This window comes from Squalius cephalus (assembly GCF_949319135.1).
Source record: "Squalius cephalus genome assembly, chromosome: 1".
Lineage (NCBI taxonomy): Eukaryota > Metazoa > Chordata > Actinopteri > Cypriniformes > Leuciscidae > Squalius > Squalius cephalus.
In genome coordinates, this window is record NC_137122.1 from 48,289,287 (window position 1) to 48,310,040 (window position 20,754).

Genomic DNA, 20,754 nt, shown 5'->3' on the forward strand with positions numbered 1-20,754 from the left:
ATGCACTGCGAATTCCCACGTCTGACCAGAAGATGGCGCCCGCAGCTCAATCATCCATCCATCCGGTCCGATGTGGCTACAGCATAATAACATGCAGGTATACATTTCTTTTTGATTGATTTTTAAAAAGTTTAAACGAGGTTTAGTTTCCATGGCAGAGTTCAGGATGAATATTTTTATAACTGGAGCTTCTAGTTTGATGAGATTTATAATAATTATTAGACACCAAGCAGGTGCAAAAGTAATTCGCTCACTCCTTTTCATTCACTCCTTCAAGTAGACTTTATTAGTCGAGTGATGAAGGGAAGAGTGAATGAGGGTATAGCCAGGGGCCAATTTTGGACACAGCCAGACTGTAGATGTTTACATTCATTATTATTGCAATGTTATGTGCTTTAAGACATTATTAAGTAATTTAACGCTTTGCAGATGCTGGCTGCTGTGTTTATTCACGTGTTTTGGAGGAGGTGTGGCTTTGGATTCTCTCTGAAGTGAGGGTGGGATCTTGCTTTCAAAGCAGTGTTGCCAGAGTCCAGACATACCATATTGTATTTGTATGATAATTTTGACATCTGTAAGATGGAAAAAAATCTCATAATGTATGATAATTTCAGAATTTCGTGACACTTCAAATGATGGTTGTTGTAATCATAGGACTTCTATACTCATTGATCTAGCTGTGAATCCTACTATCATGACTGTGAGGAGAACGTGAACGTGCATTATGTCTTCACGGACAAAATAAAAAAAAAACGTCTTCTCGGTTAGCGCTTAGGTCAGAATTGTTTCAAGCTGAGGTCGATAGTTTAGCAATAAAGTAATTTGCTGGCCATGTCAAAAAGTTGTTGGTCTAAATCGCTGTATTCTGTAGCCTACGTTTGGCTCGTGTACGATAATTTTATTCCAAATATGATAACTTTGAGCTTCTGGTATGATGCTTGAACATTTCCAAACTAGCAACACTGTTTCAAAACTAGCTTGCTATTGCTAGCCGCTCCGAAATCGCCTACCCTACCTTCAAGGTTGCGTGAAATCGAAAAACAGAGCCATATTAGTTTTCCATATCATATTTTCAGTGGAGCCATATTAGTTTAGTATAATATGCAAATGTGCATGTTCAATGAGATGTTGTTTAATTAGCATATTTTTAACACTTCAACGGGTGAAGTAACAATGCAAAAATGTTTTGTGAGATGTTTAAGTAGCCTATATTTGATCTCAATTAATGAACATTTAACTTAACGTCACTTTTCTCATTATTCACAGGGTGGCGCTTTCAGGTAATGGGAGAATAATCGTGTTGAGCATCACTATCTCTACAATGTGTCACACTCACACACCGATCACAGCAGCATCGATCAGCAGCAGGTGCGAGCGCGCCGCGCGCATCACTCTACATCACCGATGACATGGACTTAAAAACCTCCATCAGTCAAACTGCGCTTTAATTCACCGGCCGAGGAGCAAAGCAGCGACATTCTGCTCCAGCTCAAACTTAAAGTGTGTTGTGGTGGAGCTTCACAGAATGGAGAAAGGGCGAAGCACCCCGAAACAGTACGGATCTCTGGATCAAACAGAGCTCTGCGAAGAAACAGGAAAACAAGGTGGGAAGAATGTTGTGATCAAATTCATCCGTCTCTGCGTTTATGAAGGTGTTTGATTGTGTTCACATTGCTTGACTTCATTTTGACGTACTGTATGCACGAAAGAACTTACTTTTACATTGCTGCAGTTCTCTTTAACATTGTCAACTTGCGTAGAAATGAAGTTATTTATAGTGCCACTAATAGAAAGCTACATGCAATGCAACGTAAAGACATTATTTTAATTAAATATTTTGAGAGTGCAATTGACTCATTTATATGAATACAAATAGACAACAGGATAAAAAAAATTTACAACTGTTTTTATTATGAATTATGAAAAATTCACTAGCTGCTTTTTCACAATTTCTCTTCAATATCTTTAGTGAAAATTATTTGGATCTTAATGTTAGAAAGACTGCTCAATTACTTTTTGTTTCAATCTGAACTGAAGTGTAGCCTACTTACATTTCTTAGGACTAGTGACAGGCATGATTTGTCCCTCATTTAACAGTAGATTACATTTTAAAGTTATTTTTCCTGTCAGGTTCCAGTATTTTTTTTTATAATGATCCAACAAAGGAAATGCAATAATGTTTTCATCATTATACAGAAATAGTGACAGCAGGGTGGAAATAGAGGCTGCTGTGGTTTCTTTCTGCTGTCATGACTGATCCTGACTAAAGAAATCCCAATAAACAGACCTTGTGGGAACTGAATACTCACCAATGGAGATTGATTATCAATAAATACTTGTTTGTGATGCCCGTTCAGCAGTCATTCCTTAAAATATATTCCTTCTCACAGACTCGTTCTGTGACCTTTTCGTTCTTTAAAGGATTACTGGTTGATTATACTTAAGCATAATGTGTTTTTTACTCAGGGTGTGTTCAGTTTATTTAACTAAAGGCCATTAGATTTCAAGTGATAATTAGTGATAATTAGTTTTAACAAACATACTAATTGTGGTACAATCACTTGTAGCTTTGTGTGAAGAACAAAGCCAAATTAAGCCATTATTTACTGATAATCTTCTCCAGTGGGATGTCAGTGAGTTGAACTTTAGAAAAGTCTGATTTGTAAACTAGATCAACTACATGATTCGTTGGAAGGATTTGAGATGATTGTGTATCTTATAATGAGAAAGTTGTAAAACAGATGGGGTCCCTACAGTATAATGTGATGATGCCAACACCATTCTGTTAAAATGATGCTCAATATTGCAAGATGTTAAATCTGGATCATGCAATTAAAACTGTTAGAGAAACACTCAACTTCACTGACTGAAAGAATTCAGTTCTCCGCATGACAATATGGCTCAGCAAACAGCTGTGTGAATGTTTAAATCAGAGTGCGCTGCACTAGAGATTTTTATGCAAAGCGACAAAGCAAATTGGAAACTGTCTTTGTGATTCAGCTTTTCTGCATGACATAGCCTAAGTGAATATCTGAGTAAATTGAATAAGAGTTGTCAGAGGAGGCTCAACGCAGATGTACGAGTCTGTTAAAGGCTTTCCGTTTAATCTAATGTGGTCTGTGGAGTCTCAACTGTTAAGCCAAACCATCATGCACAGCTTAAGTAAGGCGCTCTATTGCTATTCTGACTAAAACAAACACAAAACGCATGGTTTAACACATCTTTAAGTCCACTTCATTGTTTTTTCGTCATGTCTCTTTAAATTTGAAGGGGGGATGAACTGCGTTTTTTTTTTTTTATGTTCACTGAGGTCCACTTATAATTTTCATATTATAATTTTGCATTTTAAAAAACTTTCAATGTTGAAAAATGGCAACCACTGAAATTCTAGTCTGATCCCGAATCAGAAGACATATTACACATGCTTTATAAGTCTTGGTTGTGGGAAATAAAGTTTAAGTACTTGTAGTTACCACAGTTACACACTGTAAAAAATGATATTATCAAAAAGTTGACAACATATGTTTTTACATTGCTCATCAAAATAAGTTAAGCAAGATTTAACTAATTTTTAAGTCAGTTTAATGTAATTTAAGATGAAATGACTTAAACATCCAAGTTGATTGTGCTTAAAAATTTAAGGCAGCAAACTTTTTTTTACAGTGCAAACGTATTATGAGGGAATCGTTTGCCGCACTGACGTTCTTACATTCATCGTTCATCATTTTCAGTTAAATAAAAGTAAAGGAACTTTCAGTTAAGTGAGTACAAATCAAACGATCTGTAACAGACTAAACAATAGTGAAAACATTGTAACCTTTTGTGCAATGGAAAGATTCCATGGATGGAACCATCGACGCCAAGAAAGAACCTTTATTTTTAAGAGTGTAGAGTGTTATTCTCGTGAAAGAGCTGTATTGTTGCAGTGTCAGAATGAGATAAAACACCAGCGCTGACTTCGCTACAAACAAACGCTCTTCGCTCCAGGCAGAATCATGCAAATCCACTTCCACTCCAATACTTTGGCATGTGTCAGCTACAAAAGAGCTCTGACTTTCAGAAAAATACAGCTGAAAAGATACAAAATTTGAATGTGTTTTTTAGACAAGCCTCTGAGGGTTTCAGAGTACAGCGTTAACTTTAACCCACATAAAAAATCTGTGGTAAGATCCGAAGACCGCTGTTCACATGAAGTCGGACAGATCTTGACAGAATCTGCATAGAAAAGTGTAAGAAGCTCTGCCAATCCTTGGGCACAATAATACTTTAAATCTGACTCATTATTTAGATGCAATGACATTAACGGTTATAGGGTTCACCTTTCAGACATACTAAACACAAACAATGAGATAAAAAGGGCTGTTTTCCTCACATCTCTTGGGTTTAGCTGGATAACAAGGCCAGAGTGCATGTCACGTAGTACTTTGATGCTTTTTGCGCAGCGGGTGAAAAATACATGTGGTTTTAATGATCTAAACGCTGAGGGTTGGTTACAATGACAATCACAATAAAATGTGATAAAATGCGTGTGTGTGTGTTGTAAGGCCGCATGAGCTGGTGTAGGAGTGTCTCCAGGCATTGTGACTGAAACTGTGAAGATTGATTGACACTGTGAGTTTGTGTGAGATCCCAACGCCTCCACAACGGGGATTGACGTAGATCTCCAGGTTTAAGGGATTCTCGAGCGTAGGAGATGTGCCAGCCTCATCTGTTGTTGTCGCATTAATGTTTTAAAGGCTGTTGACTCACCTACTATCATCATTTACAATGTGTTATTGTGTATTCAAGAACTGTTATTTTTAATTTGCTATAGTTCAGACACTGCTGATAAGACCAGCTTAGACCAGTATGAATTTCCTTGTTGGTTCACAGGTGAATCTTGTTTTGAAATTTTTAGGAAATAATCGGTATATTTGGGCCAAACTAGTATTTCCGGGACTCTTAAAGCCCCACTGAAGTGCGTTGACGTAATTTCCACTGATACAGGAAGCTAAGGCGGGACATATTGAATGGCTCCTCCCCCTTTTCAAATAGCCAGTAGCGTTTAGTTTACCTCACAGACTGCAATCGTGCTTGACAGTACCGAAGCGAATCTGAGTGCTGATGATACGTTGGATTCAATAGTAGAAGTGTGAATAAATTTAGCCATTTCACCCTTAACCAACGCACAGTTGGAAAACGGAATAAAACTCGAGCGTATGAGCAACCGAACACACATCTCCAACCCGTATCGCTCCGTGACGTGTCAACGGTCGCTTTGGCCAGATGGTATTTATAACATAGGGGCGGAGCTTTAGATTCGAGAGAGCATTTGATTGGACAGAAGATATGATGAGAAGCTGAAGGTGATGTCATAAAAATCCATGATCCATTTTAGCGTAAGTGAAGGACTGTAAGTTTTGAATGCTTATATCTCCTAAATGCGAATTTTGTCATTGGTTTGGAACACACCAGCTTATTCATAACCTTAAGGCTAACATATTCATACTAAAAGCTAAAAAAATTCAATTTTGATTTCAGGGGGCCTTTAAGCACAATTGTTCCTGGTAAAACATATTTGTATACACTGAGAACTGAAAGGAGAAAGGAGATTTAAAAGTGCTAGTTGTAGTGAAAATAATTTTACGGTGCAAAAAAAATATGAATGGTCCTCATCAAGTTCAGGTTCACAGTCTTGCACGACAGCCTCATGGGGATGCAGCATTTCTTCCATCTCCATCTGAATCCTCTCTGACACCTTACCTGTTCCCTGTCAGAGTATCACTGTTGTTTTTATTCATGAAGCTGTGAATTCATGTATGAGCCCTGAGTGAGACTGTGGTGAACTGACACATGAGAATAAAACTGTCAGGACTGATCTGAAACCTTTGGGTGCAGGGCGGCGATGACTGTCAGCACACTGACCAATTCACATTAGGATATCCCATAATCCTTCTCTTCATTTAGTAGCCCTGTTTTCCAACCCTGTTGTTTTCCCCTGGTGGATGAGGATGTGGTTTGTTTAGACGTCTTTTCTCCCTGACTGTCAGGCAATTAAAAGCCAATATCTGCTCAGCGCTGAGGTGAGTCATAGCTTGTAGGGTTTCCGAGGGCAGAGAGAGAGAGAGTAGCCTAAGCACTGGAGGGATAAAAGATGTACTTTATATCGGAACAATCTCTTTCGCTCTTTACAGCCTTAGAAAGGTGTCAGCATATAAGATACTTCTTTCAAAAACATTAAAAACCGACCTCAAACTTTTGAAAGGTAGTAACAAACCCATTTATTCTGTGTTCAAAAATATCATAAAGACAACATGCTGGCTTTTATGTTATTAAAACCAAAACCAATTAAAATATCATCTGGAAATTATTTGCTATAAAGTTCTTTTTCTTTTTCTAGAATATTGTAATATAATATTTAGAAATAAATTATTAAATTAATAAGCATCCCCTTGTTGCCCGAGGACCCTCGTTTGAAAATCCCTAATCTAAATCACCTTTATTTTGGCTCTCGTTGAGTCCGTAAGGCCGACTTATATCGCACTAACCTTTTGGTAAGTAAATCTGTTCAATATCAAACATAAATCAGGTTTGTCCATTATAACAGAGAGATATTGTTCACAGGGGACTCTTAAATCATGATAACCTGATAAGTATTATTGAGTATAACAGCAGACTCTCTTAATAAAGATGCAATATGTTACCCGAATGAAATGAACCGGATGCTTACACATGCCTTTTTTAAGCTTGCATGTGCCAAAAAAAATCATAAAAACAGTAATGTTCCTCTAACTCATTTTATGCTTTTTGTATTTTTGAAAAGGACAGCAATGAAAACTATTGAACAAAACCAACAACCCATTAATGATTCTGGTAAATATATCTGAAAACTAGCTTACTATGTAGTTCATATTCATTTTAGTTTTGTTTACTTTACCATGCAAAGGTAAAATAAGAGAAATTGTCGTGTTGTGTTGTCATGGTGTGTGTTTTCTTGGTCGATCTGCACCAGGGATCACAGTGGCTTAAACCAGGACTCCACTGGGTTTGGGGGTCAATCCCATAGTTTTGAAATCCAATAACTGTGTAAAACTGAAGGCCTGGGTTGTTTCCATAGAGACAGAACTTTATTTTATGAGGCATTGCAGTTGTTGAACGCATCATAGGATAAGCCAAATGAGTCATCGGAGGATACGGACTGCCTTTTTTTCAGGGTGCAAAAATTCTTGGCCTTTTCTGCTGTTCTTCTCAAGGCTAAAAGACCTTGAAATGTTAAAAATGAATGAGCAATGCCTGTGCACATAGAATACAAATTAAAAAAATGTCATCAGCTGAAACAAACTAATTAAAACAGTTTCTAAAATAACAGTTTTTAATGTATAATATGGAATTCAAGGTCAGAATTTACTCTTTTGCCCAATTTGTTAATTTTTTTTGATGTTCTTTGTTTTATTAGTGTCTGATTCATCAGATTCATCCTGTACTGTTTTGTAAGTCACAAATCATGCAGACTTAACTATAAATAGATAAATAGAGAGAGCACTGATCCTCTGAATAAATGCTGCATGCAATGAAACGATGTTGGTCTGTCACAGACTGACTGACCAGAACATTCTCACCCTCCCTCGGATTCATGCAGAGTTCAGTGATGATAACACGAGCCCAATTAGCACAGTGTCGAGCGTCATATACACAACACATGCTGCGCGACTAACCGACTCATTGGTTTCAGCCTGGTTTGAAATGTGGCTGGGGTGCTTGTTAGCTGTTTCCAGATAAGAGATGCCCTGCTTCTGAAGAAATGTGTGATGATGCTTTTCATCTTTGTCTTCAAGGGCACAAAATTGGAAAAACAGTATAACAATATTACAGTATAAGCAAAGTGTCGCTGTCAATTTATCTGGAATATCATCATGCATGTCCTGAAATGCAAATTTATTATATTATATTATATTATATTATATTATATTATATTATATTATATTATATTTAGATTATATTAATGATTTTATTCATTTATTTGTTTTTACATGCATTTTCTTTTTATTTCACAAAATGACAAACTTCATCGTTAAATTTCTTGTTGTTACAAATATGCAATTCACATAAAATTTTTATTTTTATTTTAATACTTCATGATTTCAGTTCAATTATGCTTAAATTCAAACCGGGAATTCCAGGAATTTTTAAAGTTGGAAACTTTACTTGGGAATTAATGGGAATAAACAAAATTGCAGGTTAGCCTATAACAGGGAACTTAAATGTTGTTGGAAAAAATTATACGGTTTATATAAATTACCTAAATTTCCAATTAATCCCCATAAATTCCCATTAATTTTCCAACTTGGAATATTTCAAAAATTCCCCTGCTCACTTCCGCCCCTTTTGCAACCCTAATTAAGACCCCCTGTGGTGAAAATCAAGTTTTTTATATCTCTATGTGGTGTTTTTAATATGCTTCAAGACAAACCTGGTGCAAATTCAAAAAACAACACCATTGCTGAGTGGTTTCTCCTTAAAACTGACATGAACTAAAGACAGTCTCAAAAACAGTTTGAAACCGTCCCTCTCTCCTACCAGCACAAACATGTAACCAATACTTTCAAATATTGTTGATTGTTATAAGGCAGCTGTCTGACTCTGATATGCATGGCGAACGGGACATTAGCAACACATTATTAGCTGTCTGATAACATAGTCAAGCATAAGGCTAATCATATGTATTACCGTTATTTATCCGACGATGTAGAGAGAGACACATAAAACGCATTGCCATTCTGATACGTCGACTAGCCTGTATAATTCACTCTTCCTCTTCATTTTCTGAATCAGTTTCTGGTTCAAAAATAAATGGCTGAATTAAACCAGTATTTCCACTTGCCATTGTGCAGCGTTTACTACAGTAAAGTACAGTAAACCGAATGGATCAGGTATTCTGAGCTGGTGAGAGTGAGTGGAGATGGGGCTAATTTGCATATTCATATTCATTCAACAAAAAAATGGGATTTAAATTAGAGAATTGTATCTAGTAGATAGGGCTGGGTATCGATTCAGATTTTACAAATCGATTCGATTTCGATTCTCAAGCTCTCAATTCGATTCGATTTCGATTCTCGATTCGATTTTCGATTTCGATTCTCGATTCGATTTTGATTCTAAATTCGATTTCGATTCCACTCAATGAATAGCCTATATATTTAATACAAATCCTATATTTATAAAGAAAAAAAAAGAAAAAAAAAAAGTAAAGTGAACATAAGTTTGGAAGTGGTTAATTAATAAAAAGAAATTAAGAGCTACCAACCTGTATATTAAACATACAATAAATAGACAGGATTTTGATGCAAGATGAAAAATTTATGCTGAAAATTGGACAAGTCAGAACAGTTGCATGCCTTGATCAAACAGGTTAACAATCTTCATATAAACCCATAAAAAAAAACTTGCATATATTTTATCTGTCTAGGTAGGACATATAGGCCTACAGAAATTGAATAAAGTTATCAAACAGTCGGCGATGCATTAATTCTAAAGTGTATATAGACTAATCCTTATTAAAGTTACAAAAGTTATTTAGTCAAGAGCAGTGAGTGTTTTTATCTGTTCCCTTTGTTCTTTGATTAACTTTAACGACAGAGATAAATTAGTGGCTACTGTGTACTGTCCCTTTAAGAGACCAACCGCTGCTAACAGAGACGCGGATCTCACACGCGACTCATCATTCACGTTCATCATAAGACTGCTCTTATGTTATGAAGATACTCGACAAAAAGACATTTTGGCATAATTGTGTGTGTTATTGTTCGTTCAAGCACGAAAGAGAACTGTATTCTGGGCTGTCTTGTGCGCACGCACGATATCAGCGCGAGTCTTTCTGTGTGTCACAGGACATTCACGTCATTGCGTAGGCTTGACATCGCGATTGCGATATGATTAATTGTGCAGCACTAGTTGAGGTTATTTTATGATTAAGATAAAACAAACATAAAATCTCACAGCATTAGCTATAAAATGGAGTTTGCAAGCCTATGAACAGTGGAGGAAAACTAATACTGGCTTTTGGGTAATAGATAAATAAATATGGAAAAAAATCGATTCGTGGCGTTTGAGAATCGATTTTGAATCGACCACATTTTAAAAAACGATTAATCGAAAAATCGATTTTTTTGCCCAGCCCTACTAGTAGATAGTAACAGCGACTGGTATAGCATCTTTCCGAAATTGCTTCTTTAGATGGGCATAATGTAATTATGTGCTTGATGTGAGCCATACATCACTCATATTTCATGTGTTGTTCCTCACAGCTGAAGAGGATGTGGTGTCCATGGCTGATTCCACCATCACTGTGGAGGACATCGAGGGGGAGCTGTTCAAAATCGAGCGGATAAAGGATGCGCTGGTCCGGAAAGAGTCTGAGCTCAGATATATGTGAGTGAGGTGTTTTACTATGGTAGAACCTGAGGTGGCTCCTTTATATACAGTAGGAGGTCAAAAGTACAATGGTGTTCAAAATCATACAATATGTCAGCTTGCACTGCATCATGTGATGTCATGTATCCTTTACTGTGTCGCACTGCATCATTGCATTCATCCCTTCTGTTCAATACATTAGACATGAATAGAAAAGATAAGTAAATGTTCCATAATTCAATGCAACACAGTGAAGGCTACATATTATCACATAAGGCAGTGTAAGCTGACATAACCCATTATACCATATGCATTATTTTCATGATTTATCCATTTTTTTTCTTTTGTCAGATCAACTTAGATAATTTATTTGGTTCAGATAACATAATATTTTGAGTTTCTGTTGATTAAACCAATCTCCTTCATTGTATTAACTCAATTTTTTCATTTCAATGAACTTAAAATTTTAAGCCAACCAGTTTTCTTGCTTTTTAAAGTTAAACCAACAATATTTTTTACAGTGTGTGAATATCATCAAGTAATGGGGCAACTGACATACACTTTCTGTCAACAATTACAAATCTAAATTAAGGTATTTTCACAGAACTAAAGGATAGGCTTGAACCTGGACATGAAAATAGCATGAACAACATTTCTGAAACAGTGAAACAAAATTCCTGCCATTGAAAAGTATTTCCACGGATGTATCATAATTATTAGCAGACTGAGACCATGGAGCAAGAAGTACATTATGGCACATTTTACCCACAATGCACATTAATTCCACAGAACTAGCTATACAATGGAAGTGAAACATCTGAGGTCACCATTCACATTTATTATGGAGAGAAAAAAGCATCTTGGACATTCTGCAAATTTTTTGTTTTTGGGTGAGATATGCCTTTAAGCAAAATCAGAGAAAGGTAGGGCTTGCAGCCAGCGCAATTGACTTTGCACAACGACGCATGTATCATTCCTATTTTGCACCCGCGCACAGCGGACTTTACCCTCCACAGACGCACGTCGGTTAACTAAGAAATACACTTGCGCTCCCCGGGGCGGTTCAGCGCAAAGAGGAGGCGTGTTCCGGCGCAAACGTTCCCTCATGCTATTTTGCAGGTTTAGAAAACAATTCCGCCACTGACCGAAAAAAACTAGTTTAAAGTCAGTGGTGCGTTGCGCATGTTATTCATATGCTATTTTAAGGGCGCATGCTTGGCCATAATCAATGTAGCGTGTGCACAACGCACATACACTTTGATTCTCTCATCTACACACAGACGCAGCAGGTTTCATTTTTGCAAATCATAGCCTACATTATTAGGATAGATAGATAGATAGATAGATAGATAGATAGATAGATAAACAGTTTATTATAAAAGCATACATCTAGCTTACACATTTACCCAAATTATCATACGCCTGTTTAACCAAAGTTAATTTGGGTGTGTTTCTCCATCCTCAACGTCCCTGACGAGAACGTTGGTCTCCTCGGCTGTGAACTGCTCCTCGCGTGCGTCTGGCAAATCCGCCGCTATAATAGGAATCCGCCATGGAACAAGCGCGCCTGCTCTTAAAGGGAATGTGAGATGACGCTCTGATTGGTTTATTTCACGTTACGCCCAAATCACACCTATGAATAATGAAGCTACTTCAGACCAACCCATTTTAGATTTGCGTCGGGCGCAAGAGTCATTTATCCCGCCGGTATAATAGCAACAGCGCCCAAGACCCGCCCACAAAGTTACTTGCGTTTCAGATCGTTAAAATAGGGCCCATGGTGTCACAATAACTGTCATTCCACAATGTTTGTTTTTTTGTTTAATAACAGTTTGAACAAAAATAAATGTTTCAAAGATCCGTGCAGAGCGGGAGTATGAGATACATAGACTAAATAAAAGCAGGGGAAATTGTTGAGGACATTTATTGATAGGGATTCACTGCAGTTATTTACAGTAATAGCTTCTGATGGGAGTCTGGAGTTAGACATCAACTCCAAATGTATGTGCCTGTGTTGTTATTTGTGTGCGTATGTATGATAGCAATGTGAATATTACCTAGAAAAACATATTATCTGTTATTTCATTGCCGAACAGAGACTACTTTGGCATCAACCAGTGAAAATTGTTTTGATAAAAAATGGTATTCACACTCGACTGGAAAATGTTTTGCGACATGCAACACTGTGGATCTAAGTGCATGAAAGACAGGCTTTTGAAGTCATTTTTGCATTTGTTTTCCATTGAAAGAAATTTTGATTTTAGTGATTTAGAGAAAAAATCTCAAAAGTTTTTATTCATTTTGTTCCTCATTCCTCAGGATGGATGACATCCAGTTGTGTAAGGAGATCACAAGGCTCAAAAAAGAACTCCAGAAATTGGTTTCCATCCCAGGTATGTTCTCTAAAAGACGTTGTACCAAAATATTAAGCATTAATATATTGCTGGAAGATGATATCGATCTCATTCTCAGTGGTGCATATGTTTTTCTCTAAACCGAATATCATGTCTGTTAGATGCTCAATCAATAGTGGGTTTTTTTCTTCGGTACATTCAAAGCTAAATCTTAAAGGCCCTTTGTGACCCATGAGCATCAAATCAGCGTGTTAGAATGATTTCTGAAGACTGGAGTAATGATGCTGAAAATTCAGCTTTGCATAACAGGAATAAATTACATTTTACAATATATTCAAATAGAAAACAGTTATTTTAAATTGTAATAATATTTCACAATATTACTGTTTTTACTGTATTTTTGATCAAATAAATGCAGCCTTGGTGAGCATAAGAGACTTCTTTCTTACCAATCTCAAACTTTTGAACAGTTAGTATATAATAAAGAGATTCAGCTAATGAAAAAAATTAATTGCCTCCCCTAGTATTATGTGACTACTTTTTAATTTCTGCATTCTCTTCTGGTTCTCTTTAATGGCATCATTTATAGATCCTTCTTTCATGTCAGCCTCTTTTCAGCACATGCTTGTGACATACTTCACTATAGGTCTCCTGTTTCCAAGGAGATGCACGAATGAAGCATACACCATGTTTTGTTTACCGCTGAAACCTCATATCGCAAGTGCATACAAAGCTTGCACTCACAGAAGAGGTTATTTATCCAAACCGGCAGATAATATTGTCTTATACAGTTCCATCAATGCGGGAAACAAATCACATTCCAGTACTAGTGATGTTCATTTATTCTGAGACCTTCAGGTTCTTTCTGGTTCATCTATGGAGTCAGGATTTTGATATGCTTTGGTATCAACTCATATCTGTCATCATTTATTCATGTTAATCCAAACCAGAATGATTTCCTTTCTTCGGTGTAACAACAAAAACTGATATTTTGAAGAAGGTTCTTATTTTCCATAAAGCAAAATAGCAGACATTGATACTGAAAATCTCCACAAAGGACACGCTATTCTCTGAAATTTGTCTTTTTTTTTTTTTTTAAAGAAGTCTCACCAAGGCTGCATATATTTAATTAAAAATACAATAAAAACAGCAATATTTTGATATATTATTACAAATTAAAACAACTGTTTTCTATTTGAATATTTTTAAAATGTAATTTATTCCTCTGATCAAAGCTGAACTTTCACTGAAAGATTTTCAGCATCATTACTCCAGTCTTCAGTGTCACATGATCCTTCAGAAATCATTCTGATATGATTTGATGCTCAAGAAACATTTCTGTGAAACATTTTTTATTCTTTGACGAATGGAATGTTCAAAAGAACAGCATTTATATGATACAGAAATATTTTGTAACATTATAAATGTCTTTACTGTAACTTTTGATTAATTGAATGCATTCTTAATGAATAAAAGTATTAGTTTCTTAAAGGGGTGGTTGTTTATGATTTCACTTTTTTAACTTTTGTTAGTGTGTAATGTTGCTGTTTGAGCATAAACAACATCTGCAAAGTTACGACGCTCAAAGTTCAAAGCAAAGGGAGATATTTTCTTTTACAGAAATCGCTTTTTAAGAACTACAACAAATGGCTGGTGGTGACTACAAGCTTCTTCATGAGTTAGTGACATCAATAACCCTAAAATGTACATAAACCCCGCCCCCGGGAATTTTTGGATTATCATGAGAGAATATGATAATCAGTGACTAGAAGATAGTTAACTCTACCATTCAGAAATGTCCTGTTGGGGGGGGGGGGGGGGGGGTTCTGCTGATCTCCCTCGCCCCCTGAGAACCACTGGATTGCTACGTTGTCACTTTTTCTTGAGTCTCTCCATCTTTGTCCGACTCCGGTTTGAACATAAAAGGCTAAAAGTTTCACCCCTTTTAGATTCAAATCTTACTGACCCCAAACTTTTGAACATTATATTCAAATATGTATATTCTAAAGGCCCGTTCACACCAAGGACAATAACTATAAAGATAACGATAAAGATATAATTCTAAAAATCGTTCTCCATATTAAAGAATAACAGAGTTCACACCACAACTATAACGATAAAGATATGAGGAACGATATCGTTGGGATCACTTTCAGAACGATTTTTTTCCAGCTGTCGAATGATAAAACACTGACAGCCAATCAGAATCCACATTTTAATTTAAAGGTCTCGCGCATTTAAAATGGATCTGGATCATCCGGGCGCGCGCGTGCTTAGAATAAAAAGACCGTTATCGGTCGTTGGTGTGGACGCATAGTTATCTTTATCGTTATCTTTATAGTTATCGTGCTTGGTGTGAACGGGCCTTAAGAGTGTCAGACCAGGTTTGAAGTCAACAGCAGTCAGGACATTCTGTAAAATATCTTCTTTTGTGTTGCATGGATGAGCATCATACGGGTTTGGAATGACATAAGGATTAGTGAATGATCATTTTGATTTTGGGTTAACCGTTCCACACGTGTCTCCTTTCTGCAGACAAAGAAAAGTCTAATGAGGACAGACAGCGTGAGGAGGAACTACTTCAACAGATCCAGAAGCTGGTGGAGACGCGGGACTTTCTAGTGGATGACATGGAGTTTGAGAGGCTCAGGTCAGTTTTAAAGAGTCGCCAGCCTTCAGGGACAGGAACGTGGGCCACAACCCTTTAGATTGCCGGCTAGCATGCGTGACTATCTGCCCCAAGAATGTGTTCTGTCCCTCTTGTGGCTGTTCCCTCATCTGTGAAGACACTGCAATCCAATTACCCTCCTCTTGAAGCCAATAATCCACCCTTACCTCACCACGGCCGTCACACACACACACACCTCACATCACACTCACAGATGGTCCCAGCGGCTCTGATTCTGAGAAATGAGAGATTGATTTGCAGGCAAGAAAGAAATGGAAAGAAAAAAAGAGATGTTTTTTTCGATGGGTTGGGCTGATTGTCATCTGCCAAGATCTCACGACTGTGTGTGTGTGTGTGTGTGTGTGTGTGTGTAATCGTGAGTGACGCAGGCATCAGAATTAAGTCCTCACAGTTTATTCATGGGATAAATGAGCCACTGTCACCCACATGACAAGCCGCTATTACACGGGTGGATGGTGGAGCGAGAGAGAGAGAGACTGCGAAAAACTGTCAAACACTCTTAGTTTGCACACTAAACCCATGTGCTAAGAGAATAACTGATTGTTTGGAGTTTGGGTGTGAATGTTCAGTGTCTCACTTCACAGATGTTTGTGTGTGGGTCTAGTTTGACATTGCAGGGAGTGGAAAAATAGTAAATCTTGCTGCAATTTGGGGAACAAACAACAACTGAACAAGAAAAATGGCTTAATAAACACTAAATATCTTAATGAAAATATAAAAATGCATAAAGCTTAGTGTAATGGTTAGGTTTCAAATTAGGGGATATATACTGTGTGTGTGTGTGTGTGTGTGTGATCCAGATGTGCTTAATGACTAGCAGTATGTTTTGCTGTACTTGTATTGGCACATCCATTTTAATGTAGTGGATATGCCAATACAATAACTGTATATAGGATCATTTGCAATGATTTTGTATCCATAGCTTCAAGAATGAGTGTTAATTTAAATCTTTTAGATCAGCAGTATAATAAATTAAGAAGAAATTCAGTAATAAGATTCTGTTTTATTCACTAATATTATTATTTTTATTTTTTTTATAATATTGTTATGAAACAGAGTTGACATCTACCATATTCCTGAATGTGGAAGTCTCGTACTGGCGGTACTATCCTTTACGTTTCTGGTGTTTATATTCAAATTAGCATAATTTCAAGCTTATAATATAACGAGTGAGTGAGTGGATGACATGAAGCTGGCTGATGTTAGACACTGAAAACAGATGTGTGCTCATATCCCTCATACAGATCCTGATCGGGTGAAGTCCGGGGCAGTTTGTCCTCAAAATGATAACAGCGCACATATAGACTACCTTTTATGAGGACTATTTTAACAGAGTATTTAAATTGTCGTTTTCTCTTGTATACCATTCAAATGTTTGTGGTCAGTAAGATATTTTGGTAACACTTTATTTTACAGTGTCTTATGTTACATGTACTTACCATAGTAATAACAGTAAATTATGCATAATTACATGCAAATAGCCCTCTACCAAATCCTAATCCTACCCTAACCCTATAGAAAGTACATGTTGTTACTTAATATTACACAGTACTTAAATATATTACACTGTAACAGTGACACCTTAAAATAAAGTGTAACCCATATTTTTTATTATAATTTTTTTTATACTTTTATTCTGCAAGGATGCATTAAATTTACCAAAAGAGAGTAAAGTCATTTATAATGTTATAAAATATTATTTAAAAAAAAGTTGTTCTTTTGAGGCTCTTTGAGTCTTAAGTTCTATGCATCAAAAATGTATTGCGGTTTCCACAAAAATAATAAGTAGCAAAAAACTAAAAATGATTAATAATTTAGCCTTAATGATAAATGAGCAGCAAATCGTCATATCAGAATAATTTCTGACGGATCATGTGACACTGAAGTCTGAAGTAATGATGCTGAAAATTCATCTTTGACATAACAGGAATAAATGACATTTAAAATATATTAAAACAGAAAATATTTCACAATATCACTGTTTTACTGTTTTTAATCAAGTAAATATAGTGAGCTTTAGAAACTTTTTTCCAAAAACATAAAAAAAATCTTACCGATCTCAAACTTCTGCACAGTTGTGTACACTTGACATTGAATCCTGACTTATGTATGTGTTTGTGCTTTTGCCTCCCTGACACATGCTGCTCTTCACACAGAGAGCGAGAGGAAGACAAGGAGATGGCTGACTTCCTACAGACTAAATTCCCCAACAGGTGCCGCATGAAAAGTATGTAAAAGTGTGTGTGTGTGTGTGTGTGTGTGAGCTCAAGGCCAGTCTCTTAAACCTCTACATGAATTAACATAATAATAAATTCTTTGAGCATCTCCATAATTGTTTTACTCAGTGCATGTTCAAGTTGAATAAAATTGGAAACTATAGAACTTAATAAGGAACCTGTGTGAATGTTAATTCTGTTCTCAGGGTGTTAATAAGCTGTCTTCTTTTGTTTTCTTTTAGCTCACAACTAATGAGCTAATTCAGAACTGGAATAAAAAGTGCAAAAGTACATGAATGTCAATAGAATTGGGAATGTTTGACTAAATTAGAAAGAACAGTCAAATACTAATTAGTGTTATGGAGAGAATTTGAAACTTCTCACAAAAATCTTTCATAATCTTTAGTGCTGTTTTATAAAAGTGTACAAACTGAGCTTTCCACCCAAATAAACATATTATAGATTTATGTATGCAGGTAAATTAGGACTTTTCATATATCGTTGGGCGATAATATTGTTTACATTTTTGCTTATTAGTATGGTTGAATTAGATCATCGAAAGTCAACAGCAAAAACATTCGTTTATAAAGTGAGATTAAATACATAAAGTGTATTTGTGTAATTTAACTCTGCACTTACTCACGATTTCTCTCAACATTGGGACAGGAGACGTGTCAGTCAATAAATGGGATACCAAAGTAACTTGCGTTACTTATTTGAAAAATTAACTCATATTTTTGTTTCTCAACTGCTTTATTGAACTTCACTGATTTAGTTCAAATCAGACTGAGCTGAACTGTTCCTCTGAACTATGTTCCTAAAAGCAGTTCAGTTCAACTCAAATCATCTTAAAGGTGCAGTGAGCGATTTCTGAAAAATGCTGTTGGTATTTGAAATCACCAAAAACAAACATAAAAGGATGTGGTCCCAAAAGGATCACACCCACTGATCTATATAGAATGACTGGATAGCTCATGACGTCATAAACAGTGAAGCCACCGCGCCGCCATATTGGTATTCCCTATGAGCCCACGGTTCTATTGAATCAATAGGAAATTTTATGATTTGACTGAAAAAACATTGCCTAACGAGACACAGTTTTTAAATCTAAAGTCTCCCAGTACATTCTCACAACGCAAACATCCTAAGCATTTAAATGGGTATTTGTTTAAAGTCGGAAATTTTTCCTGCTTATTAAAAAACGTTAATTTCTTTGCAAAAGGAATAAAAAGCTGTACGAGAACACTAGTCGGCCTTCACTGAAAAGCTATCTTCACAGGTAAGAAAAACAGTTTGATACTATTAATTAAATAGTGAATGCTAAAGACCTATATTTTTGTGAATTGGTGAATATTCAGGTGAATATTGTTTCGTAGCCACGAATTAATAATACCTCAGCACGTTATACTAATTTGTTCCCTCGTTTTATTATATTGTAGCCACGTTGTAATTCGTTAAATCAAAATGAGGGAGGGAATTAGTTCGTCGTTCAAGTCGTCGTAACAACGAATTATTTAGATCAGTGGACAGGGCGCATAAGAACAAGCAGAGAGAGAGAGAGAGAGAGAGAGAGAGAGAGAGAGCACCCCGGCCGCGCGCACTCTCACCGCCTTCAAACATCACGAGCACTGTAGGCTATTGCTCTCTCTCTCCCTCGCGCATATCAACATCAATTGACACAATAGTAAAAGGTCGGAAGACCGATTGTGTTTTATAGATTAGTAGTTTGTTCATATAAAGTGTTTGATTAGCAAGTACATGTTCAGGAAATGCATAATACAAATTGTATGGGTTAATGTAACGGTAAACGGATCTCTGCACGAAGCTCTTTTGAAGCTGTCAAATGGTGTCGCTATTGGACACTTAATTGTGATTATTGCTGCCCTGAGGTTTCTTATAGGCTACTGTTGACTGTTTTATCGTTGTTTTTTGAAGAAGCAGCAGCATTACTCTTGCCTCGGAGAAAACAACACGGGCATAGCGACAATTTTGCATATAAATTACTACTAATAGGGCTTGAATTACAACCTGTGGGCAGTTTTTCCTACATCCTTTTGTGAACGTCGTTTTACACTTGTATGCTGCACAGCGGGTCATCTTAAAAGTGCCGTCGGAGCTACCAATCTCTGTATAACGGGCGTTGGAGCCCTCTGCTGGTAGGGAATCGTAAGATGGCCGCTCGAACACTTCCGGTGGCTTCACTGCCTAGTGGCAGTTTAGAACGTCATGAGCTATCCAGTCATTATATAGATCAGTGATCACACCCCTATCTTGATAGCCCCGCCCCCAAACTCACAAACATGCAACACAAGCACCTCCCCCCTAATGAGTGTATACGCGTACCTTACTGCTGATTGGCTGCAAGTGTGTTGTGCTGCTTAGTCCGATCTCAGAGATCGCTTACTGCACCTTTAACTGTGCTCCTCAGATCAGTCCAGTTCAATCAACTCTGTTCTACTGACTTCTAAATTCCATTCAGTCACTTCAGTTTTACTAAAGTGAACTCAAATCTGTTCCTCAGTTAAATTCAGTTGTATTTGTGTAGCACTTTTCACTATACACAGATGATTAGAAATCATTTTAAATGAATATCTAAAAAAAAAAACTGGATGATGGATTTCAGCAAAACACCGTATATTTGCAAATGTTCTGCATCGCACATTAAACACCTCAGCGCTCATGCTCGATGGTATTGCCTAGAATGATTCTGAGAAGGTCAGTGCATTTTTTTCTCTCTCTCTCTCTCTCTGTTTTTCAGGTCAAACCAAGGACAAGAGAATGACGTCCAGAGCCCAGCAGACCTCGTCTCCTTTTGTGACAAAGACAGGCGTCACCCTGCTGAAAGAGTGTTGCGGCTTCACCTGCTCCGTCATGTAGACACGCCAGTGTAAAACAGGAGAGAGTAACAAGCCCTCAGACCCACTCTCTTTCACATTCATTTCATAACAGACGGCAGTACATGGGTGCCCAACTGATGTGCATATTATGCAGAATTATTGCATTAACCTAATGGAGATGATATCCAAAATGAGGAGTGTGATTAGATGGTACAGTTCCTCATTTCCACAATTAACACTGAGCTGTCTTAAAGGGATAGTTCACCCAA

The 20,754-nt window shown here is 36.8% G+C and overlaps 1 protein-coding gene across 1 annotated transcript; it reads left to right on the forward strand.

Annotated features, from left to right (window-relative positions):
• Positions 1-1,350: 1,350 nt before the first annotated feature.
• On the forward strand, positions 1,351-20,547 carry LOC307159808 (bMERB domain-containing protein 1). Its single transcript, XM_079873432.1, has 6 exons — positions 1,351-1,604; positions 10,284-10,407; positions 12,709-12,782; positions 15,279-15,393; positions 17,589-17,659; positions 20,407-20,547. The coding sequence occupies exons 1-6, from the start codon at positions 1,526-1,528 to the stop codon at positions 20,523-20,525; spliced, it is 582 nt and encodes a 193-aa protein (XP_079729558.1). The 5' UTR covers positions 1,351-1,525; the 3' UTR covers positions 20,526-20,547.
• Positions 20,548-20,754: the final 207 nt, after the last annotated feature.